Genomic DNA, 25,092 nt, shown 5'->3' with positions numbered 1-25,092 from the left:
TCCAAGCCAAAACCATGGCAGACGTCTTAATCTCCCACAGTCTTGTTTACTGATTTCTTAGCTTTCTTTTTAGTTATTTTTTGTCAGCCCTTTTTCTATTAATAGTGTTTGGACATGACAGAATTACCCTAAAAGGGGATTCAGAAGAGCATCATCATCATCATCATCATCATCATCATCATCAATATTCCTTATGAAATTTGGATGAGTTTCTTAGAAATAGTCACCTGGCACATGTATTTTGAGCACAGGGATTTTCTTCTACAGAGATGTCCCATAATTGCTACCATTTTATTTCCAGTAATATCACTAGGGTACATTTCCAAACATCCTTTTAGAAACTTTTTTCTAGTAATAATTTTATAGAAGTGCCTCTTGCACAGACTGTGTTCTGTTTGTGGGCAATAACAAGGATGCAATGATATTTGCAAGTGTCTTATGTCTTATAAAACCACCATAAACATAAAAAGTTCAATATTTCAAGAAGCATGGTTCCCTAATGCCATGTTTGTTGTATTTCCAATCCTCATCCTATCCAAATCCTATATTTGAAGAGGTTTAGAACTGGGAAAGGTCTTTGCTTCAGACCCTAATCATTAGGAAGTCCTTCAGGGTAACAACTTTTTCTTTAAGTGTTTGTCCTCTCAGGCTTAGCATGTCTGGGACACAAGGACAGAAAGGGTGACTTGCAAAAAAGATCAACAAGGAGAAAAGAGCCAAAGAGTCATAAAAGTCATGGTTTATGTTGACATTTTGAATGACACCTTAGTTGTTTGTTTTTTCTATGTTCACATTCCACTGAAATTCAAATGAATGCAGTTTGCAAGGAAAATAATTTAAATGAGAGTACTTAATGGTCTTGAGAAGGGAACTTTATATTGTGTAACCCACTGATACCAACACACCTTTTAAAATCAATAGTGAGTGCTCCAGGATTGAAGGAAGTACTTAAGTTAGCCTTGACTACTGAGCATTTAAATCTGAATGATTAGGAGTCCATAATGCATTTGCTGGAGCATTCTCCTCTTTCATCTAAAAGAACAAATTTCAAAATGTATTTATGGACTGTCCATGCAGTGAGATGTAGCATACATAAATACTTGCTCACAAATACAATTAGTATGGGAATAAAATTGTGGTACACATTTTACTTCTTTAACTCAAATGGATAAATAAGTTACATGTTTGAACTTTATTCCCATGGCTTTTGGGATCTTTTGTTTATTTAAGGTGTTCAATTCTGCATCAACAGAATTACAATTCAACTAGTTTGCTTACTTGCAGTTAATGTATGAGAAAAGGCTGTCAAATGTTCACCAGAATGATGAACAAAAAATTGATTTTTTTTTCTGAGTAAATTTTTCTGAACTTCTGTATTTTGTTTCTGTTGTTTCCCTCTTTTTTTCACTACCTGCTATCCAAACTATCTCAGATCACATGTTCTAGTTGATATTATTTTGATATGTGTTTGCTTTAGGTGTACCGTGTAGGGTACTTTGGTTATGCAGCTTGGCTCCCTGCTGAAGGAGAGACAGGCTCTGCAGAAAGAAATTGTTGCTTTGATATGCTCCCTGGAGGAGCCTGTCTCTTTGCACTTTCTACAGAGGAAGCCTCTAGAAATGAGCCTGCTAAATCTGCCTCTTCAAAATACTCTAAAAACTGTTGCCTGCCATTGCCCCAGTGACCTAACCATCTTTTTGATTATTTTGATTTATTTTTCCATTCATAATCCAGAGTGTCTATCATCAGTTCTGACATCTCCCTTATTATCTGACTCCCATCCTCCTTTGTAATTGCTACTGTTGAATCCCCTGTGCTCCCTCAATCCTTTCATCTCCACCCCCATCTCTTCACATTAAGAAACTTTCTCTTCCTCCTCCTTCTCACCCTTCTTCAAGAACCCCCTTCTTTTAGGACCCACAGTCCCAGGAGGCATTTCCCCCAAAATTGCTGTTTCCTATCCACTTCATTCTTCCAATTTTTTAATGTCTCTAGGAACTGACTGTCTTACCTCTCTTTTAAACCCCTTTCTGGTCATCTTCAGTTCTTCTTCTACTCTCTGCCAAGGCTGCCCATGCTGAGATCACACAGACACATACATTGCTTGGAAATGTTTGAAAGCAGTTATGCATATTTATACCAGCTCTATGTGTCTAATTGCTTTGTTTGTCAGACATCCTCAAAGCAACATCCATCACCAAAAGTAGATAAGGAAGGAGGTTTTCCCCTCAGGTTTAACCATCTGCATCTGTTGACTTTAGCTTGGTTTGTTTCTTCTGTTTTCCTCTATATTGTGAGATTTGTTACACCTATTTCTGATGCTATCTGGACATTTCAAATAGCAAGTCCCTGTTTTTTTTCTGGAGAGTGGAAACACTGCCAGCATCCTTGGTCTCTCCCAAGATGCTGCTGGGACACACTGTAGGTTTTTTGGCCTCTTGCACTGCAGTCTTATGGCTGTTGCAGGATGCTAAAGAGTGATGAGTGGTCTGTGGTGGGTGGGGGACAGTGGATATGTGTCAGGTGGATGTTCATGACCAGACTCCATGGCAGAAGGACTTTACTAATCCAGACACACTAAGACTCTTAAAATTAATATCTCTTCTTTAGTGTATTGTTATCCAGTGTTAGCATGTGTTCAGATAGACTACTGAGTGGAGTTTGATGAAAATGTGGATTTGGGGCTAAGACAATGGGGAATTTAACATGCTTTTTTAAATAGGCAAAAAAAATTGTATTTATCTAGCATCATAAAGCCTCCACAGCTTCTGCACAGTCAGTTTAATACCATGTGATAGTGTTAGCAGTTTGCAAACTTGGTGAATGATGTGATGCACAAGGAAGCACAGCAGTGAATGGCAGTCGAGAAGCATTTTGGCTGCAGATGGATTTGAGGGACTCCATCTCTTGGTACAGCAGGTGCTCTGGATCTGTACAGTACCATTAGCTGACCCTCATTTTAAAGGGACTCATTACATCTCACATCAAAAGAGGCACTGGTGGGCACCCTACTGGCTATGAGCACCAGGTGAAATATAGCCCTCTGTGCAGCCAGCAGCTATAGCCACAGAGGGGAACTGCACCCCTGTGCTAAGTGCTTGCCCAGTTCAAGCAACCAGGACTACATCTGCTTCAGAGTCTTTTGGGTTTTCTCTCTTACTTGGAGATGGAGGCTCACTTCCTTTTCCTTTATTACTGAAGTGTCAATGTCCACTTGGATATCTTTTACACAGGGATCTATTATTTCAGTATGTTTGCTTTATCAGTTCTTTCAATGGCTCCTATTCGATCTCATCATAAATTAGACCCAAAAATTGGTATTGAAAGCAGAAAAGTGTCCAAAAACTTACTTAAATTTTATTATAAGAAGGGACAGCCCTAATTGTTTTTTCTTAGTGTTAGCAACATCTCTTCAGTAACAGCATTAATAACATTTTTTGGTGTGTTTTGGTTGGTTTATTGGTTGGTTGGCTGGTTGCTAGGTTGGTATGGTTTGATTTTTTGGTGTTTTGTTGGGGTTTTTTTTCTGCTTTATATAGACCAATATTGGAAATTTCTCATAAATATCTGTAATTTAGCAGCTGGTACCAGCAGCTTATGACACAGTGGAAGTGCCAAGAAGGGCTACTTTGTCACTTGATGTTATATAACTTCTTCCACTTTTCTAAGGTATTCACAAATATTTCACTCAACAATACACATCAAAATTAGACTGTTTCCTAGCAGTGTCAGCTTAAGGGTATGTATGTTTAAATGTTTTTCCTTACAGTACACTGCAGAGCTGAGATTATTAGACACTTTCTTCAGAGTTTCAGCTTTAGTACACTATGTCTCTTGGATCTATGAGATCAGGAATGGATAACTGAAGTACAGACTCTATTGGAACCTGAAAGCAAAGTTACAGCTGCATGAATACTATGACAGTTGAAACTTCAAATAAGAAAAGAAAAAGCAGCAAATTAATTAGCCAAAACATCAAACCTACATACCTAACTTGCATTCCATGAATGAGATGGATGCAGAGATATGAAGAACAGTACCAATTGCTTTGTACATTACCTTCTATTCCATGCCAGGAACATACCATTCCTTTCAGTGAGCCTGGCTTTATTTTTCCGTGAATGGCATGCTATAAACAGACTGTTAGTAGCCCCAGACACATGGCAAACAGCCTGAAATCCAGAGTTTCTGTCAAGTCCAAATGCCCCTCATTTTAATGGTGAGCATCAAATGCAGGAGAGCATTCACATCTCTTTTGGTGAACAAGACTCCATCCTGCCTTTTAATTTTCTTTTCCATGGTCCATGATTCCTCTGTGAATCCTCTTCCTGCTGCTTCTATTAGTTGCTTTCGACAAGGCTGTAGCCAGTTCTGCTGCTGCTGCTGTGGCAGAGCAGTGGATGAGCAACAACAGCTGTAGCCACCACTGCAAACCTCTCCTGCCCTGGGGCTCTCTGTGTACATGTGGTCTGTGTGGAAATCAGACCCTTTCTCTTTCTAACACAAATAATTTCTAAAACTTTCTTCTCCACCAAAAAAAAAACAAGCAACAAAAAACCCATCAAGATAAACAAAACAAAAAACCCCAAAAAACCAAACCAAACCAACAACAACAATAACAACACACAAAAAACATCCCAAAACAAAACAAAACAAAAAAACTCACCAACAACAAACAGAAAACCAAAGCCTAAAAAAAAACCCAGGTGTGGGTTCCTACTGGGCAGAAAACTGGCATAAATTGTGGCAAAATTGTGCCAGGGATTGTATTGATGATCTATTGGTGTGGACAGTCCCTGGTACTGTTCAGTCTACTTCAAGAGATGGAGCTAGTACAGCCCACCTATTTCAGCGCTGCAGCAGGACCCTGACTTGAAATAGATCAGTCACTGGCCTAGGTGTGTCAAGGGTTGAACCAGGTTGTCAGTGCCACTTTCTATGAGGAAAGTCCCTAAGTTCAGGATATTTCAGACAGAAATTCTGGGATCTAAATTCCAGCCCCTTGTTCAACCCTTTCTGATCAGCAAACCTAAGGGTTTACTCTTCTCCCCATGAAATTCTCCCCATGACTCAGCTAGCATTGACCTGGAGTTGCATTATTTGCAGAATCTCTATGCTTCAGGCATATTAGAAAAAATGTGGCCCAACAGTTCCACCACATTGCAGAACAGGATTCCAGTATCTTGTCTGCTTTGATTTTGAAGTGCTCTCAACAACATCCTACATAATCTTGTGGGGTTTTCTCCTGCAAGGCAAGGCAAAGTGCCAGCTAGAAGCTGAGGAGGAAACTGGCAGTGAAAATATGTCATTGTGCTACAAAGGGCTCATCTTACTTTGCAGACAAACTTAAAAATTAAAAATCTGTTTGCTTCTGTTGAAAGAATACACCAAACTGCATGCTACACTTGTATAACCTGCCTTCAACTCATGCCAGCTTCTCCCTACAGGAGGATATTGAAGAACTCCTGTGATGCAGTAGGTTTGCAGCCACATCCACCCCACCTGTGTGGTGACTCGAGACAGGCAAAGAGAAAGGCTTCTGGGTTCACAACCAGCTCAGATAACTGTTTGGTGTCTTTAATATTGATTGAGAAACCTAGCTTTGGGCATCCAAGATTGGAAGTTGTTTGGTCAAATTCACAGTTGTTTCTGTTCATCTATTAGCCTGTTATATTTCATTTTGAAAGGAAAAATCCTCTCACAAGGTAATTACCTATGCAAACTCCACTATGCCTCTATAAATATGGTAGGAAAATGAAAATTTGATCTAACTCCTGTGCACCTATGCAATCCACAACGTCCTCTGGTTAAAAATAGTCTGACCTGGCTGCTTATTGTCTTGTGTCAGGTAACGTCCTTTAAGTCAGAAACTCAGTGTCATATGGGCTTCTGGAATATGTGCTGTGGTTGTGATTAATACACATAAAAATGACAGAAGTAGGGCAATTCAGTAACCCTGTTTGGATACAAGGTATTTATGTAGTTATTGAGCCATGTCATGTGGGGGGCATCCACAGGGCAGTTGCAGATATGCACATATAATGGAGTCATCCAGACCTTCTGAGACTTCCAATTCTAGGATTAATCCTATTCTAACACAGATGTTTTGAGCACAAGAATGTGTCTAGAGCTTCAGTGAATAGAAAAGGAGCCTGAAGTTGCTGCTCAAAGGCAGACACACACATTTTAAACATATAGGTTATATAACCTGAGATTAATTCTGCCCTGTGAGACCATCCTGGGTTAAATATTGAGGTATTTCACCCCAAATACTACTATTAGGCTAAACTACAGACTGCCAGAGGGCAAGCCTGCTTTGCTTCTACATAAAGTGGCTCTGGCTCTTGCTGGGTCCAGCAAGTAGATTTAGAACTGCAGGACTAAAAAGCCCAGGAACAGAGGAGACTTAGGAATCTTAGACCTGTTTCAGGAGTACTGATGGATTAGAGTCAGGGACTGGTGGCTGTAGCCCACACTGGGTGTTTGAAGTAGTCAGATCTGAATTGGTGACTGCTTTGGTAGACATGCATGCACTATTTTACAAAGGTTCCCTCTACATGCCTCTACAGGTATTACTATCAGTAAGCCATTACTCTTCGGAAAGTCATCTGCTTTTAATTTTTAATGCCTGTAGCATAAATTTCTGAAGGAAAATTGCTGGCAGGAACCATCAGATAATCACAGGGTGCTGGAGCTGGGGCCTGCCCAGAGATGGGAAAACCACATCTCTTACTGGAAAAGTAAAAGTCCTGAGGCTTGAGGCATTGCAGTCAGAGGGGAGTGTATGTAATAAAGATATTGTTAACATAGCTGCAGCTCATACACAAGTGGGGAAGGGCCCTTCTGGGTCACTGAACCTTGCCAGCTGAGGCACCACACCTACTGTCCTGGCCATACTGGTATTGATACCTGGGCTATGAGCCTGAGGCTCACTCAGGTGTACCTCCAACTGTGGTATTCAGTGCTGGCTGACACGCAGTCCATGAGTAGCTCTTGCAACCAGAAACTCTCAGGAACATCAGCAGCTGCAAGTCTATCTTGTTTCAATCTTCTGAGAAATTGCCACTTTATAAACACAAAAAGAGCATTTTAAGCCTTTTAAAAACTTCCTCTAATGTCTTTTATTTTTGCTGATGATGACTTCTGCAACAGCCAGAGCACACCTGAGCTCTTCTCCTCGTTACTTTACATGAATGTTAATGCTCATTTCCTTTGATGATTTTGTAATGCATGCCTCCCACAAAATTCTACAACTCTATGAATAGATGCTATTCATAATGGAAAAAAAGATTACTGTTTTCCACAAGTATACAATAGGTAGGAGACATAGTAAGTGAATTTATTAACCACTTCTGGAGGATTATTTGTGCTTTTAAACAGTTGCATATTGGTCCCTAAGGTCTTGTGGATCTAGACCTCTCAGCATGCTTTTGGCTGCACTTTCTATGGAGATATTTGGCCTTGAAATCACTTAAGCCAACCTTTTCAAACTTAAATGCCTAATTAGGCATTCTCTTCCCACCTAATGCAAATGCTAGAAGTCCTTTCTATTCCTACAGCAGAAGAACAAGGTTTAAAGCTGTCTCAGTAGCTCTGACTCCACAGGTGCTGAAGCAAGCACGTTCCCCTACCTATCCAGATGACTATCATGCTAAGGGCTTACTGCCTGCCTGTGGGCAGCCTTTCTGAGAGACCTGTTGGGTCTGTTCGAAGCTGTGGGTCCCTACGTGCTCCTAATCGTGAACTTCAGCCATGCTCAAATCCACCTGGGTGTCTTTCCATCGGAATAGCCTGCAAGCCTGGTTTCTGACAGTGGCCCGGTCTGAACAGCCTGCAAGCCTGGTTTCTGACAGTGGCCCGGTCTGAACAGCCTGCAAGCCTGGTTTTTGACAGTGCCTTGAGCTGCCTGCAGCAGGCAGGACTGGCAGCCTGGGCAGGGACAAATTCTCAAGCTGGACAAGATGCAACCTCGAACGACGGCGTGGTTCTGAGCTGTCCTTACTACACCTGCCCGCACAAAAGCTCCTTTCCACCTTAACTTCATCTCCCACCTCACTCACACGTCCTTCCCCTCCTGCAACTGCAGCCGTTGGCAGAAGCTCCCATAAACCGTGGTATTGCAAGGGACGACCAGTCTGTAACCATTTGCTCTTGTGCGAGGACTTGGTTTGCATGTACTTTATCTGCGATGAACATTTTTGTTTAAATTGTTGAGGTCCGGACGAAAATCACTACTGAGGTCAGGGAGCTGGGCAGTGGCCGTTCCGGGACGAGCCATCAGGGCTGTGCTGTGGGCTGCGCTCCGCCCCATCATCTTTCGCCGTAGCACAAACTGCTCTTCCCTGGGCACCGCTGTGGCCTCCCCCGGGTACCGAGCTGCTCCAGCCCGCCGTCCTACACCACAGCGGCGGAGCGGGGCTGCTTTGCCCACGGCGCTGGGGAACCCTCGCTCGGTGCCAAGGTGAGACGGGGACAGGACCTCCCCCAGCTCCGGGCACAGGTCTCGTTCGGCATCGCCCGCCCCTTCCGCCGGCGGTCCCGCCCCTGCTCCCGGCAGCCCGTGCCGGCATGGCGGCGCCTGGCGCGTAGGGCCGCACGTGTGTGGGACTCGCTGTGGGTCCCGCCGCCGCCACCATGAAGAGCAAGCCCACGGCCCACAAGTCGGGCAACACGCACCGGGTGAGCGCCCGCCCGGACGCGGCTGCTGGCCGGGGGAAGGGAGCTCGGTGTTAGTGCAGTGGTCGTGCCCGGCTGCCGAAGCGGCACCGCGGCAGGAGGCGTGAGGGTCGGCGGCGTGGCGGGCTCTGCTCAGCGCTGCGAGGGTCCCGGCCGAGGCAGCGGGGCCGGAGAGCGGCTGCTGCCCCGTGCCCGGCAGCTCCGGCCGCCGCGTCACCGTCCCTGACAGGCAGCAGGCGCACCGCCGCCCTAGCGTAGGGAATAATGCAGTGAAATTAACCAGGGTTGTTTCAGGAAGGCTGAGAGCGGGGCAGTTTGCTGAAAGCTGGGTAGATTTCTGTGCATCTCTGTCATGGTGTTGTGCAGACGCATGGGCTGCGCGCCTCGGTTGGCAGGTCGGAGAGTAGAGGGTCGGTCCTGCTCCTGGGCGTTTTGCCTCATCTTCTTGTAGGGCTGATATTGAGGGGTATTATCCGGCAGCCCGTCTTTAGGAGTGGGGTTTCTGTTTGCAGTATGTGTACTATTGAGAGAGATTTGGAAGGGCTGTGCTCAGAATTGAGCAAGAAATATGTCCTTTATTTTGCAGTTTCTTACCTTTTCGGAGCGCCTAAGCAACATTAATATTGATATTATTCATCGCATTGACAGAACTGGGAGCTATGCTGAGGTGAGAGCAGCAATTGTGATTATTTTCTGAAATAACATCACAAGTAGACATACTCCATGAAAGAGTCACTTAAGAAATTTATTTAGGAGGAAATTGGAAAGGAGCTCCTGTGAGAACTGCTTTTTCTGGAGCCTCATTTCATGCTTTGTTCCCTTTTACTTTTTTACCTGGTCTGCAGTATTGCCATTGAGGGTCTTTGTCAGCATCACTCTGAGGTCTTCCATGTGGCTGGTGGGCCTGTTTGTGAACATGAAAAATGCTGCTGTGTCTTTTAGCAGTCCTACAACCACACTTTGAAAGACTTGCACATGCTGAGTAGTTGCAATAGAATCTGAAGTTTGAAAATCATAAGCTGAAAAAGACCTCTAAGATTATTGAGTCTGACTGTTAACCTAACACTGTCAAGTTCATCATTAAGCTATGTCCCTAAGTGCTACATCTACACATCTTTTAAATATTTCCAGGGATGATTATTGAACCACTTCTCTGGGCAGCCTGTTCTAATGCCTGACCACCCTTTCAGTGAAGAAATTTTCTCCAATATCCAGTCTAAACCTCCTCTAGCACAACTTCAGGCCATTTCCTCCTTCCTATCACTTGTCACGTGAGACACTTCACTTGTTACCTGTTGACACCCATGTACTTGCAACATGTGTATAAAGTAGGAGCATGTGTCTTTATGGATCACAAGGACCATTTCTATGTGTCATATAAATCATCATTATGATTGTAGCACTTTGCATGTTATTGCTACCTGGCCTTCTGGATTGTTCTGAACTTCCCACTCAGTAGCTGAGAGGATGCCAAAAGAAAATCCCGAGGCATTGTGCTGGGTGAACTATGGCTCAGCATCTTACATTATCAAGGCCAGTCAATAGAGGTATAAAAAGCAATTATTAAACAAGTCCTGTCATCAGAAAATATTTTCAAATGTGTTTTGAATATTGAAAGAAAGGCTTATTTTCAGGGAAACTCCATAGTGCCTGTTGAAATGAGTAATTAAGATTTCTTAGAATATTCTTTAAATGTTTAAGGCACTTGATAGTTGTCTTAATTTGAACCTCACATCTTTGCAGGACACATTCAGTAAGGTTGGTAGCTATTCTTCATCTTTGTTTTGGCAGGAGGTTGAAACCTACTTTTTTGAAGGACTGCGGAAATGGAAGGAGCTGAACCTCACTCGCCATTTTGGTATGTCATCTATATTCATGTTTCCTGCTTCCCTTAGACTGCTAAAGTATGGTTTTTCTTCATCCAGAGCCCAGTGGGACATTATTGGCTGGTTTTTGGACTGGGCTCTGGAGCACTGTTATTCTTTAACACCCTATATGCTTACCAGGGACTGGACTAGTTTTCAGAGCTTCTCTTTTGTTGTTCGAACAGTGCAATTCTATAATGAAGTGGCCAACAAATGCCAGTCCTTCAACCAGCTGGTTTATTACCAAAGTGCTGTTGTGCAGAGCTTGAAGACACATCTGCAAGTCGAAGGCAGTCTTGCTTATCAGCCCCTATTAAAGTAAGTATATGGTCACAAGAAGTAGTCGTAACCCTTGATGGTATTACAAGTAAGCATGATTCCTGTTGTAAGTGTTCTTTATCGTTATTGTGCTTGAGGAAAATAAGGAATGAGATGCCCAAAGTGGTCGTATTTCCCTGGTAGAGCTTTATGGTTCTAAGTCTTCAAAAAATACAGTTGTGACAAGGCAAACAAATCAGCTGGAGTGTTACTGAATGTCAGACATTATATTAATGTGCTTTGTTTGACATTAATAATTTGTTTTCTTGTTTATTGTTGTCTGTTTGATTTTTTGAAAATTTTAAGATTCTTGCTATCCACAGCTGCCTAATAGGTGATATTTTTTAAAAAGTGACCCGTAAAAGTGATGCTGCCATTCTTTCCAAGGAGACTGTGCTAGATTATGCAGTGTTTAACTAGGTTTTGATTGGTTTGTTTTTGAAATGCACTAACACTGGTGTATTTTCTGAAACAGTCTAGTGGTGCAGCTGGCTCGAGATCTTCAGGCTGACTTCTATCCTCACTTTCATGACTTCTTCCTGGCCATCACCAAGTTATTGGACACACAGGATACAGAGCTGCTAGAATGGGCGTTTACCTCTCTTTCCTATCTCTACAAGTATTTGTGGAGATTGATGGTGAAAGACATACACAACATATACAGGTAAAACCCATATTTAGTGTCTGTCTTGAGCAGCAGTTACTAGATGCTGTAGAAGTGTAAATGCCCCATGAATGCATGGCTTAATTCTTCAGTATACTTTTTAGCATGCTTTCACAGCTTTTCTCTGAGAGGAACTGGCCAAGCTCCAGGGAGTTACCAAATGCAGGGACTTCTGGGCTTGGGGAGTTCCTGAGCTGCAGGTGCTTGAAGGCTGATTTTCTACATGCTTGCTGTGTTTTTAAACCTTTCCCAGGTGTCTGCTTTTGGCAGCTGCTGTAGACTGACTGAGCATGTGGCCTGACCCAGTGTGACCACTTGTTCAATCTTAAATTGCTGGTGTAGCTGGGCTCTTCCTTTTGACATAGACAGTGGTTCCATGTTTCTTCCTCCTAATTTCAGTTTAGAACAGATGGAGCAAAAAACTGGTTAGGTTTCCTCCCCAGCCCAGGCTAAGCTGTTGAACATATTGAAAAATGATCTGCTCAATTTGAGAGAATCTGAGGCACCACTCCCTCTGCAATGAACCTGTGATGAGCCATCTGCCACTGTTACTGATACCAGCAAACTGCAAATATTTGTCAGCCTTGCAAACTGAATCTTTCAAAACTTTTAAGTGTACAGGAGAGCCTGTTGGCTCAACTGAAATACAAATCTGGCATATAAATCAACTTTCATTTCACTTATTGCTGCTAAACATATATTTTGAAAATCTTGATGTTGCAGTTGAATTTGTGAAGATCTGCAGATTTGAAAGGTATTTCTGATTGTGGCTTAATTTGCCTGGCACTGTTGTTCTTTATGCAGGGAGAGTGGAAAGGAATATAGATGAGGGAAGGTATTGGCCCTCTCTAGAAGGACAGGTTCTTAGTGTTTGTAAAAAGTGATAATGTAGGCTGGAAACAGTTTTTTAACCAGCTGATGGCAATTCTTGCATTGCCCCTAAGACAATGGGTTATTTTGTGTCTTTGTAGCCTGTACAGCACCCTGCTGGCTCACCACAAACTCCACATCAGAAACTTTGCTGCTGAAAGTTTTGTCTTTCTAATGAGAAAGGTAAGTGGGGTGTTTGTACTTTGATGCTATCTTCATTTTGAGGTGGTTTTTGAATTCAATGTGCAATATTAGGTTTTCTCCTGAGAAGGGTTAGCAAAGCCTGAATTGGCATACAGTGTGTCCTGAGTTGTCATTTTTTTGTCATTTTGTTGGGATTTTTTTGTCATACTGAGAATGTCATGCATTCTGTGTCAGTAGTGCAAATGGAGGCCTTAGCACTCTCTGTTTAGAGATGTTAAACTGAATGCCTGTGGTTGGTTTATCTAAAATTACTACAAATAGTAAGGTAATCCTGCAGAAGGGAGGCTTGAATTTGTTTAAGCACATTTACCTACTGCCTTTTTCGCAAATACTTAAAGGCCTTTGTAGAACTAAAATTCTTGTGATGTTTTTACACTCCTGAAGATCACTGTATGTAACATTCCTAGGCAGATCAGCCAAGATCACTCAGCAACCTTCATGAAGTAAGGAAAGGGAGTGTTAATTGTTGGGTTTTCTTTAATCAAAACATACAAAAGCCAGGATTCCTTAGACTGGCTAGCAAGTTTGAGTATCCTCAATTTTTGTCCTAAGTTGAGAGACCTTAATAAAACATATTCATTTGCTTGGTTGTTTTTGGAAATTTCTGAACTTTAAGTCAAATCCTCAGAAACTGAGGTGTTTATAATATTGGACCAGAAGTCTCTGCAGTATTCTCAAGTGTGGTTCTAGTTTTGGATGACTGGATTCTGTGTTCAGCTCATTCATGTCTTTTTCTCATCAGGACAGGGACTTTTTTGTTTCAGTTGTGACCAGTTTAACAGTGCATTTATGCATGTGTTTGAATGTGCATGAGAAGAATGAAACCCATATATTTCAGCTGCAGTGACCTCAGCAGACCTGTGTACATTCTGGGGCTGTGGGAGCTGTAGTGACTGAATAGCTGATCAAATTTCTTCTTTGAATTTTCTTGTGTGGTCACAGAAATAATGAGTTTGGGCTGTTCTGGGAAGGCAGGACTAGGAGAACAACATGGTGCTGTGGAGCCTTTTGATTGTCTCTATCCATCTGGCAGCTCTGAATAGAAGATAACGTTTTTTTCCCCTTATGTTTTGTAGGTTTCTGATAAAAATGAACTCTTCAATTTAATGCTCCGTGACCTGGGAGAGCACCCTGAGAAGGTGGAAGGTGTAGGACAGCTGCTTTTTGAGATGTGCAAGGGTGTTCGAAACATGTTCCACTCCTGTGCAGAGACGGTAAAGACAAGATTGCTGCTTTAACTGTTACTGTAACAGGCCTTAGGCAGTGCTCACTGAAACCAGGAGTGTTTTCTCCTTCACCTCAGTGGCTCCTTGGTGATAAGCATGTTGGTAATTACCTGGTAGGATCTGAAAGCCTTCTAAGAATATTTTTGGAGACAGGATGGTTGTTTTAAGTAATTCCTTTTCATTATTCCTGTATGCTGATATCACACTTCTTGCTGATATTTCAGATTTTAGGTGATAGTCTATTTTTTTCTCAATTCTAGAAAGGATTGAGATCACTGGAACATTTTAGCAATACCGTGCACTAATTGGTTTTAGGATTGCTAGATTTATTTTCTAAGTGTAAGAACACTATATACTCTTTTCCTGTGCAGGCTATGAAGTTAATTCTGATGAAGCTGGGGCCTATGACTGAAGAAGAAATTGAGCTACCATGGGTAGCTGTTGGAGAAGCCTTCAAGCAAATGATCAAATCAGCTGCAGTGCATATCCATAAGGAGCATTTTGACATTGTCTTCAAGTGCCTGGAGGTACACTGATTGTTTTTCTTCTTACTGTTATTTTTTTATTCATGAGTGACTGAGAAAAAACTCTGCACTTATTGAAGAAAGTGTTTGTGTTTTACTGGACCAGAAATGGGTTTTTATCTGCTTTGGAAACACAAAATACAGAGTCATGGGAAAAATTCCACCCTTCTTTTCTAAGCTCAGACTTACCCTGGTGGCTGTTTTGTGAGTGAGAAGGGAGCTACTGCAGGTGAGACTTGGAACTCATTCCTGTGGCGAGGCAAGGATGGTTTGTACAGTCTGTCTTTGCATGCATTGCAGAACCCTTGCTGGAATGTCGTGCTTGTTTTATGTTGCTGAACTATTGGTGGTTCAAAAGCACTTTATGACAGTAAAAGGGAAGCTTTTTGCCCTTCAGATCTTTTTAAGGCAAAGAGTTGGGTTAAACCTGAAAATCCAAGTTTGAGCCTTGCAGCCAGGTACTGAAAGAATGTTTTCAGTCTGGGTGTTCCTGTGTTGCTGCTTGGGGGTTACACTCTGGTTTGAAGGAGCACAGCTGGGTGATGTGGGCTGTGCTATGTTGGATCAGGGTGATGTGGAATAATCAGCAATGATGCAGCCTGGCAATGTGTTTTACTTACCTGACCAATATTTAAAAGTTTGCAAACATCTGGTAGGGGGATTGAAGCCTCTTGCAGCTAACAACAGACTGTCAGTTGTGCTCCTGAGAGGGATGAAACAGGAAACTGCAGGAAGTGGTTCAGATGAGCTTTTTTAGGGTAGTCCTTCCAGCATGGGTAAATAACTCCTGTTGGTTCCTTCTTGAGTCTGCTTTCCTGTGACTAACCGGTTTCCTAGAAAATACCATCCTGTTCCTCTGGCTTCACCCAATATGATAAGCAGTTTTAACCTGACTGTCATTAGCTACAGATTTGTTTATCACTGAATGTTTTGTATCCCTGAGATTTCTTTGACTCAGCATCTGCAGTTGTTACAAAATCTTGGAAATTTGTGACATATTTCCTTTTATTTTTAATGAGGCTTTTTCTTTTACCTTGTGAACTGATGGATGCACAGGGGATATCTTGCTCAGAGGGAAGTAGTCATGTCTGTGATAATTGTCTAAATTGAGTTAAATTCATTGAATCAGGGATAGAGTTTATATCTTCTGGTCAGAAAGAGACACTAATGTAGAATGTACATTATATGAGTAATCTCTCAGCATCCACATTAGCAAAATTATGCATAAAGTGTAAAAGTACCTAAATTCTGATAGTTCTAGTGAAAGCTGGGTGCTTCCAAGCCATTGTGGGTGTGGAACCCAATATTTCTTTTTCCTGCTTTGTATGTCAAGTGTCAGCCTTTCTGGAGACCCTTATTTTAGGAGTTCCTTGTGTTTCTGTCCAAGAAATCTGGGATATGTTTTTACCTAAGGGAAATTTCACAGTGTTTCTGTGCAGTTTGATTTGTGGAATATGTATGAAAGAACCAACAATAGTTTGTTGGGCAGCTGAGATACTGATTCTTCAGAATGTCCTTCAAATAGCGGTAAGCGAAACAGAGTCTGTTCATTTATCGGAAGCATTTAAGTTCCCTATTTTATTTAAACAGGAGTCACTCCTAGATTTGCAGAAGAAAATAACGAAGGTCAACTGCTCTGTGGCTTCAGAGCAGATAGAAAGGATTCTGCAAGCTTATCTGATCTTAGTGGAACATGCAAATGGATCTAAAATCTCACTGCCTGAAGATGTCTGTCAGGTGGGTCAGACTGGTACTTAGATGTGTCAGAGAAGTATTGTTTGAATATGGAAGAGGTATGGTCAGCTGAAGCATTCGTACACATTTCTGATGCATCACTGGGCTTGGGATTTGAGTGAACAGAGACATACATATATTTTGAGTATTGCTACCTCTCTGATCCTGTGAGGTGAGATTTTACCTCTGTACGGTGATACTAGTGTAGCCCAGCTTTAAATGAGCAATGGGGAAAATGGTCTACTGCTTCTAGAGGCTGTTCTTGCCACTGTGGAGGAGGTCCCCCCCATATCAGTGGTATAGAGCAGTTCTGCCAGATTCACATACATTTGACCCCATTAGACTAGATTTAGGGCCTTCAGACTTCAGTGGGGCTAGTAGGATTTGGTTCTGTGGGCTGAAGCTTAGAACTCTGTGCCCTCCTGGTCCAGGGACTGTCCAGGCCATTCAGACCAGATAATCATTATCTTCATGAACAAATATAGAGTTCTCTTTTTTCATTTCAGGTTTTAATAAAAATGTTACAGACACCGTATCTCTCATCATCTTGCTGCAAGATGCTGCTGAATGCCATTTCTGCATTCCTGCTGGCAGAAAATGTTTTGTTGCCAGAGTCTTTGACCAAGGAAGCTATTCAGAAGGTAACTAGGATTGCTGCTTGTACCAGAAATCCCAGTCTTCAAATTCCCTAGAGCAGGGTGATTTCTGGACATTCTATTTCAGGCCAGGAAATATGCTATAAAGGTTCCCTTCAGCCTTTTGCACAGATAATGAAGAACCTGCCCAATGCCTTAAAAAAAGGCTGAAGAGGTGTTGGGATTACCTGACAGTCTTGCACAGGCTGTCAGTATAACAGTGTCACCATGGCAGACATCATTGCAATGAAATACAGGCTCTAATTCAAACACCTACAGCCTCTGTAGAGAAAGGAAGGAGAGCAGTGAAGGAATGCATCCTGCCTGTGGTGATAAAGCAGATCATTGAGTCAAACTTAGTGAAAAAAAATCATTAAGTTTCCAAGGATTTAATGAGCATGCCTTAGCCTTGTGAACAAGGTTCACACAAGTGCAGTTTTGATTTAGAAAGTACAGGGGTAGGCATATTTCAGTACTACCTTTGCTCCTGGAGCACTGACATTATTAGCTGCACACATTCCTATCGAATGTAGTGTTGCAAAGATCAAAAGGAGATTATGCTATGAAGTCTTATTCTTTAGTTTTCATGTTACAGTAAATTATAATTTTGCAGTTAACTGTGTGGACCATAGTTGTAGTGTGTGTGAAAAAATATTTTGAATAAAAATGCTGCACGATTTACAATGGGAAAGCAAGACTTGCAATTGTTTAAAGAAGATCAAATTTCATCTGGTCTTCAGTGTTGACTTGTGCTGAAGCAAGATTGGTTTTGCCTGTAGCATGAGGCCAGTTTTGCTCGGCAGACTTCTTCAAACATTTGAGGATATTTGTGTGGGCTTCTGTTAAAACTGGAGGAGGCTTAAAGCTGTCCTTGTGTTCTGAAGGGTCTGGGAAAGAGAGATCTGGGTGTGTCTTTTATCTTGGCATTGAGGAGTACTGATCCTGGCTATCTCAAAGGACTGTTCCTATTTTGGATCCTTCAAAAGCACAGAGGTTTGCTCTGCCCATGAGGTAATAAACTTTCTGCAACCTGCTGCACAGAAAGAATGCCGAGTTGAAATATGTTTTGGGCCTAAGCTTTTTCCTAACAGGTAGTGTGTCTGTGCTGCAGTCCTAGAACTTTCAACTTCTATTTTCCATATCACACTGAAGAGATAGCTCAGTTGTCTTTGCACAGACAGTAAGATCCAGCAGTGTTGGTCAAAAAGGGTTGTGTCAGTAGGGCTTGTTAAAAAGGACCGTGCATTTCTGTACCTAAATTGTCACTTGGAAACAATGCTGCTCTGTGTGCTGGAATTAGCAAGAGGGCCAAGCAGAGTATCTCAAGAGTTCAAAGAATGCTTGATTTGTATACCAGAAAATATGTCCCATGGGTAGTGAAGAGCTCACTATGAAATGTCTCTCATTCTGCAACCTTTCACTTGAATCTCGCAGGTATTTGCAAGTAGATTTGAACGGCATTTTCTTTTGGACTTCTCTGAAGCAATGTTCACAATGAAGCAATTTGAGAGGGTAGGTGGAAGTGATTGTGCATTATGTTTATTTTTGTTGCTAAAGGGAACTGGAGAATCCACAGTATACTTACCTGCCTTGAATGCTGAAGGATTGTTGTGTATTGCCATGATGTTTATTTAAACTTCTGTTATGATCTGATAAGAAGGAAGGAGGTTACTTGTGCTATTGTGTTAAAGTTGTTAAGGGTTCTCAGAGTTGGAGAGGGTGATAGATATCTGTTCACAAAAAGAAGCTTGTTAAGAGGGTGAGTGTGTTATGGATGGGAGGAAGAGAATGAGTTCTGGAGAAACTAAGTGGAAATGAAGAATAAGCTGTATAAATGGTGATCTGGGAGGAATCAAATTAATTAAATGGAATGGGAGGTGAAAGCCAAGTCAAGGATCTGGAATGTCCTGATAAGACTGGATTTGGTGCAAAATGAGTTTTTGCATTAAATTACAGTCCCTGCTGGTGTCTAGGGGCACCAGAACTGCTAAGTCCAATGCTTTGCTGGCTTATTTGTGAGCATTTATATTTCCCTGTGGTTGGTGTCAAGGGTTTTTTTGTGGATTTGATGATGATTAAAGAGACTTTCCAATCTTTGACTTTTTACCTTTTTTTTTGTCTCTTCAGCATTTTCTCCCATGCTTTCTAGAATACATTGAACATTGCTTCTCTGGCACAGATGCCATCACAAAGGATGAGGCCATGGCAATTCTGGCTAAACTCATTTTGGTGAAAGCAGAGCCTCCTACCATTGGTTCAATGGCATTTGAAAAGTATCCTCTTGTTTTCACTGAGGCATCTGTCAGGTGAGACTTGTCAAGTTTAGCTAACACTAGATGTGTCTGTGTGGCTCTAGGTCTGAAGGCAGTGCAGAGCACATAAAAGTTGCCCTCCAGTATTTGCTGGAGTTGCATAAAATGGTAATATTGCTGGCAGATTTGCAAACCAAGTGATATAGTAGGACATCAGTTTCCTTTTTGAAATCATATGAGAAGAGATGCTGCTTTGGAAAGGTGATCTCTGATACAAACAGTGTTGTGGTGCACATATGATGGGGATCTGTTACACCATCAGCAAACTGCATCCCTTGGCAGGTAATCTTTGTAGTGAGTGCAGCAATTCAGCTTCTCATCATTGCTGACCTCCTGCCTGTGTCCCAGCTTTTTTCCCTGTATGCAAATGTCTTGTCCAGGAGCTTTCTTGGCAGCAGTACAATAGCCTTGCCATAGAGCACAGCTGGATATCAAAGGACATGTAATTAATCCAGAAGCAGCACTGTGCTGCACAGCTTGACTGCTTTTAGTTGCAAACCTAGCTTGGTTGCAATGAAGTTGTTGCTTTCCCTGGAGCCTCTTTAGAGAATTAGGGGTAACCACTGAAGCACAGAATGACCATTGCTAATCTAATGATAGTGATTTTTCTAGTAATTCTAACTCAGCTAATTCAAAACTTTTGACTTTGTATTGCCTTTATGTAAGGTCTGGTTTTTCCTTTAAGCAATGTACTCTGTGTGGTTTTTTCCTATTTTTATTTAATAGTAGTGGAAAGATTGAGGTTTTGGAAACAGAAAGTTGAGTCAAAATTATTAAATTTGGTTTTCTTCCCTTGTTTTCTTTGTTTCTTGATCTCTCTATTTTTTCAGTGGTTTGGAGTACAGAGCAGCAAGGACCTTGGTCCTGCTTGGACTGGCTTTCTGTGCTCTTGCAATGTCAGTGGTGTAAATGTCTGTCAGGAGACAGCTCAAGAGTTGCATACCCTGTCTCCTACCTAGTTTTTAAGTACTCCAATTCTGGAGATTTCTGAGCTGCCGCTGGCAGTCTGTGCCACTACTTTGGTATCTTTATACTTACACAGGTGGTTTTTTATTTATTTGAGCTTTTTGGCTTTTGGTTTTTTCTTGGGTTGTTAGGGTTTTTTCCCCAGTCCTCAGTGTATAACTTAAACCTTCTTTACAGCAGTTTAAATCCCTTGCTGCTTATCTTATCTGCTGGAAGCATAAAGAGCAGAATATGTCTTACTCTTTGCATCAAGCTTTTACAAATGGCAGGCTTTCATCATCAGAAATGTCTGAGATCTTCTTTCTGTGGACCAACAATCCTAATTCCTTGAGGTTTATCTCATAAATGTACTTTCTTAAGCCTCTAATAGTTCTTATTGTTGGCTTTTAATGAGCTTCTGTATTTCTTGAAGAGTGAAGCCTATGCAGCTTTCTGGCTGTGATCTTGCAAGCACTGGGTGGAATGGAAAGATTGCTGTGCATGAGTGTGAAGGACTCCTGTTCATATGTTCCATTATGATATCAGCCCTTTCTATCTGCAAATAGGCTTGTTGGTTTGGGCTCACCTTGTGATTCTATTTAAGTCCCAAAACTTTTACTCACTGATTGTTTTCTGTCATCCATCTGTGTCAATGTTATTGTGGTTTATTAGCAACAGTTATAGAGATGACTCTCAGGTGTTCCTAGAGTCTATATGTCCCAGCTGTGAGGTGTTCAACTGAGAACCAGTGTCTTTTCTTCTAGAAAAATTATTTGAACTTGAAATAAAGAGCTGACATTTCTTGTGGGCCATGTTTTGTGCTCTTCAGCATGACTAGATGATGTTTTGTTAAGTAGAGGGCATTGAGAAGAAAAAAATCTCTTGTGTTATGCAAGTCCTTTTTGCTAGAAGTAGACAACATAATTTTGAATATCATAGGAGCAAAAGGAACAATCTCTGATATGCAGTGGTGAATTATTAAAAATTTTGGGTTTATTTTTAGCTCTAATACAAGGCAACAAACAAGTAAAAGACAAGGAGAAAAGACAGGAGTACCAGTGTTGGATCATGTACTGTCCTTAATGCATTTACCGGAGAAGGAGGACATCACTGACCTTTCACAGTCTTGGGTTGCCTTGGTTGTACTACCACATATAAGGTAAGGGACTGTTGTCATGTATTTCTGTAGTACTGTCTACTTTCTTACTGCCTATTTGCTCTCATTCTGTAAGAAATCACTTTACTAAGGAAAAGACAATAAGTGCTAGTTCTAGGCTCAGGAAACTGGGGTTAGAAGACAAAAACAAGTGCTGTGTGGAAATACCATGAGTCAACAGCAAAGACAGGAATAGAATATCTGCTTCTTGATTGCCTGCTCACTAAATTTGGTGCTTTAGTGTATAGAGATGTTCTTGACACATTTCAGTTTGTGTGTTTTAAGCACTATCCTTTCTCAACAGTATTTTTTCAGTAATTATTGAAGGACTAGCTAGAAAGAAGATGCAGTGAATGCTACAACTTAAATTGTGAGTCAGAAATAGCAAAAACGTTTTGCTGCTGGTTTCAAACTTGGAATGAGCTACATGTAATTTAATAGAGATAAATGGGATAGAAAATTCTATATGTAGGAGTCAGTGTAACAGAAATAAAAGTCTTCCCATTTATTTTGAACAGACCAATGAACAAAGACCACATTCTGCCTCATGTAACAAGTTTTATAGACTCTCTCTTCACAGCTATTGACAAAGGAAACCTCTGCAAAGGTCAGTTACAGTTACTTCCTGTTATTTGCTTTTTGTTGATATATAAAAAAATAAAACCGTTTTTCTGATTGCACAAAGAATGAAAATGAATAGTGGTAGCATTGTTTCCACAATTACCAGCTTGACTTAAACTAGAAGAGCAAAGCTTGGGAGGAAACAACCTCCAGGAAACAATGGGGGAACATTTGCTGTTCATAATAATGATGGGGTGACAGATGTCCTGCATAGTGGAAGACAGAGGTAATTGGGAAGGAAAAGAAGAAAGTGAGGAAAAAAAAGAGGAAGGAAATCTATCTAAATCAAATTCAGGCTGAAGCTGTCAAGTGAAGGAGAGACTATTGACTCATAAGCTCCAATCCAAACCTGTAGTGCAAAGTTTAGGACATCAGCATCTCTCAGTGAATAGCTACTCATCAATGACAGCTATAAACTCCAATTAAATATCATTGTCTCAAACCTTCTGAGCTCCATGTTGGGTGCCAAAAAAGACCCTTGTGGTTTAACCCCAGCTGGCAACTAAGCCCCGCACAGCTGCTTACCTGCTCATACTTGCCCAGTGGGATGGGGCAGAGAATCAGAGTAGTAAAAGTTTGTGGATTGAGATGAAGGCAGCTTAATAGGTAAAGCAAAAGCCACACACAGAAACAAAGCAAAACAAGGAATTAATTTACCACTTCCCATGGGTGGGCAGGAAACTTCCAGGAAAGCAGGGCTCTGCCATGCATAATAGTGACTTGGGAAGACAAGCACCATCACTGAACATTCCCCACTTTATCTGCTGAGCATGACCATATGGTTTGAAATACCCCTTTGGTCAGTTGGGGTCAGCTGTCCTGGATGTATTCCCTCCCAGCTCCTTGTGCACTCTGAACCCACTCACTAGTGGGCTGATGTGAAAAGCAGAAAAGGCCTTGGATGCTTTGTGAGTGCTGCACACTGATAACAGAAACATCCCTGTGTTGTCAACACTCTTTTCAACACAGATCCAGGCCAGAGCCTCATACCAGCTGCTATGCAGAAACTCAGCTCTATCCCAGCCAAAACCAGCACATTCGCTGCCTGTTATTCGATACCATTTATGTCATGCTCAGGTACCACACTATCCAATGCAGCCTCATTATCCACCTCTTCCCTTCCCATCCTTTGATATAATATCATTCCCTTAGTCTGTGGACCACCTCTGTAAAATGTTCACAGAATTATCTGCTGAGTTCATTTTATCCACAAATCTGGGTTCCATCTGTTATGGTGGTCACTCAGGACAGGAGAGTTGTTGTCTTGTGTGGAATTGTTTGCCACCAGAGTCAGCTCATGTTAATTTCCTGCTGCACTTGCGCTGCTTCTTCTACAGCTCGTCCTCCATTGGTTTGGGTGGTTCCTGCTATAGTAATTCCTACTGCATGTGACTTAAAGCTACTACAATCGACTGAAATGAGTTACAAAAATTTAAAGTTGTATCTGTTATAATCTCCACCCCAGTCCCTTTGGGCCAGGCCACAGGGTTTAACATTGCAATGAACTCCTCTCCTTGCCCTTGCTTGGGTTTGAATTTATCCACAGTCTTATTAGGGGAGTACTTGCTCCAAGTGGAATCTTACCTCTGGGTCCCAGTTTCTCCTGGGATATACCTGCTGTGGTGTAGGCTTCCCCATCACCACAGGTGTTTTGGGGTGCACCTGTTCCAGGGCAGCCTTATCCGTGGGCCACAGTGCCTTCAGAGATATACTTGCTCCAAATGTGGCCTTGCCCGTGGCTGCTCTCCCTCCCTCTGTCATGAACTTGTCTATGGCCACTCACTTTGAGGTGCTCCAGCATGACCTCATGCATAGCTGGGGAGGACTCACAGTGTACCTGCTGCAGCATGTACTTACCCACAGGCACAGATGCTTCAGGTGTAATTTCTCCAGCATGGATTTACCCTTGGGTCACAATTCCTTCAGAGGTACACCTGCTGCAGCATAGACATAACTAAAGCCATAGTTGCTTTGAGATGTTCCTACTCTGTCATGGACTTAACCACAGCCACAGATGCTTTGGGATATCCTGCTCCTGTGTGGACTCGTCCACAGGTCACAGTCCAGTTGACTCAAGTTCACACTGGAGTTCCAGCCTGGCTGGCACAGCAGGACAAAAAGAGCAGCACTGCCCTGGCCACCTGCCCACCTGGGTGCTGTTGTATGTAACAGCATTGCCATGGCTGTTATCAAAATGCTCCCAGGTACAGCAGAGAAGGATGCTGAGCAGTACAGCACTACAGCTGTGAAAGCAAAAAGCAGGCACTAATGATCAGTGGCTGCTAATATACACTAAGACAAGCAAGCCTTATGGCAGGCACAGAAGCTTGCTAATTAATATTAACAGCTAAACAGCAGTAACAGCTATCAATCAGGGTTCAATCTAGCACATTGCAACCTTGCACTGCTCAGGCTCTGTGTGTGCCAGAGGCACACTGCTGTTTCTTCTAACCTTGCAAGGCACATGTTCGGTGCCAGAAAGAAGTGTTGTATCTTAATCTCAGCCAGCAACTGAGCCCCACACAGCTGCTTGCTTACTCAGCAGGGATGAGGGGAGAGCATCAGAAGGGCAAAAAGGAGAAAACTCAAGGGTTGAGATACGGATAGTTGAACAGGTAAAGCAAAAGCCATGCGTGCAAGTGAAGCAAAACAAGGAATTCATTCACCACTTTCCAAGGGCAGGCACATGTTCAGCTATCCCAGGAAAGCAAGGCTCCATCACTCATGACAGTTACATGGGAAGACAAATGCCATGCCTTCTTCTTGCCCCTGTTTTAAATGCTGAGCATGGTGCTGTATGATAGGGGATATCTCTTTGATCAGTGGGGTCAGCTGTCCCAGCTGTGTTCCGCTGGTGGAGTTAGTTTTCGTCACAGTGGCTGGTATGGGGCTGTGTTCTGGATTTGTGCTGAATACAGGGTTGATAATACAGAGATGTTTTTGTTACTGCTGCTGCCAGGGCCTTTTCTGCTTTTCATGGTGCCACGTTGCCAAGGAGGCTAAGGGTACATGGCAGGCTGGGAGGAGGCACAGTCAGGATAGGTGACCACAGCTGACCAAAGGGATATTCCAGACCTTATCACTTCATGCTCAGTATATAAATTGTGGGAAAGGAGGAGGAAGGGAAGGGATGTTTGAAGTGATGACATTTGTCTTCCCAAGTCACCACTACATGTGATGGGGCCTTGCTCTCCTGGAGATGGATGAACACCTGCCTGCCCATGGGAAGCAGGTCCTTGTTCTGTTTGGCTTGTGTGCATGGCTTTTTTGCTTTATCTCAACCCACAAATTCTACCTTGTTTACCTGCCGTTTACCCTTCTGATTCTCTCCCTGATGCTGCT

General features: G+C 42.2%; 1 protein-coding gene across 1 annotated transcript in view; it reads left to right on the top strand.

Moving 5' to 3' along the window:
- The first annotated feature begins 8,547 nt into the window (after positions 1 to 8,547).
- UTP20 (UTP20 small subunit processome component) overlaps positions 8,548 to 25,092 on the top strand; it is a 63,200-nt gene continuing 46,655 nt past the window's right edge. The window contains 14 exon segments of the mRNA XM_030959448.1: positions 8,548 to 8,679; positions 9,263 to 9,343; positions 10,468 to 10,534; positions 10,727 to 10,859; positions 11,335 to 11,523; positions 12,495 to 12,576; positions 13,674 to 13,811; positions 14,195 to 14,350; positions 15,938 to 16,084; positions 16,588 to 16,722; positions 18,151 to 18,228; positions 18,844 to 19,022; positions 20,977 to 21,132; positions 21,648 to 21,736. Of these exon segments, the coding sequence (XP_030815308.1) occupies positions 8,635 to 8,679; positions 9,263 to 9,343; positions 10,468 to 10,534; positions 10,727 to 10,859; positions 11,335 to 11,523; positions 12,495 to 12,576; positions 13,674 to 13,811; positions 14,195 to 14,350; positions 15,938 to 16,084; positions 16,588 to 16,722; positions 18,151 to 18,228; positions 18,844 to 19,022; positions 20,977 to 21,132; positions 21,648 to 21,736 (1,675 nt within the window). The 5' untranslated portion in view covers positions 8,548 to 8,634.

Source organism: Camarhynchus parvulus, chromosome 1A (assembly GCF_901933205.1).
Source record: "Camarhynchus parvulus chromosome 1A, STF_HiC, whole genome shotgun sequence".
NCBI classification, from domain to species: domain Eukaryota; kingdom Metazoa; phylum Chordata; class Aves; order Passeriformes; family Thraupidae; genus Camarhynchus; species Camarhynchus parvulus.
The sequence above is the reverse complement of the archived record's forward strand: the minus strand, read 5'-3'. Positions and strand labels throughout refer to the sequence as shown.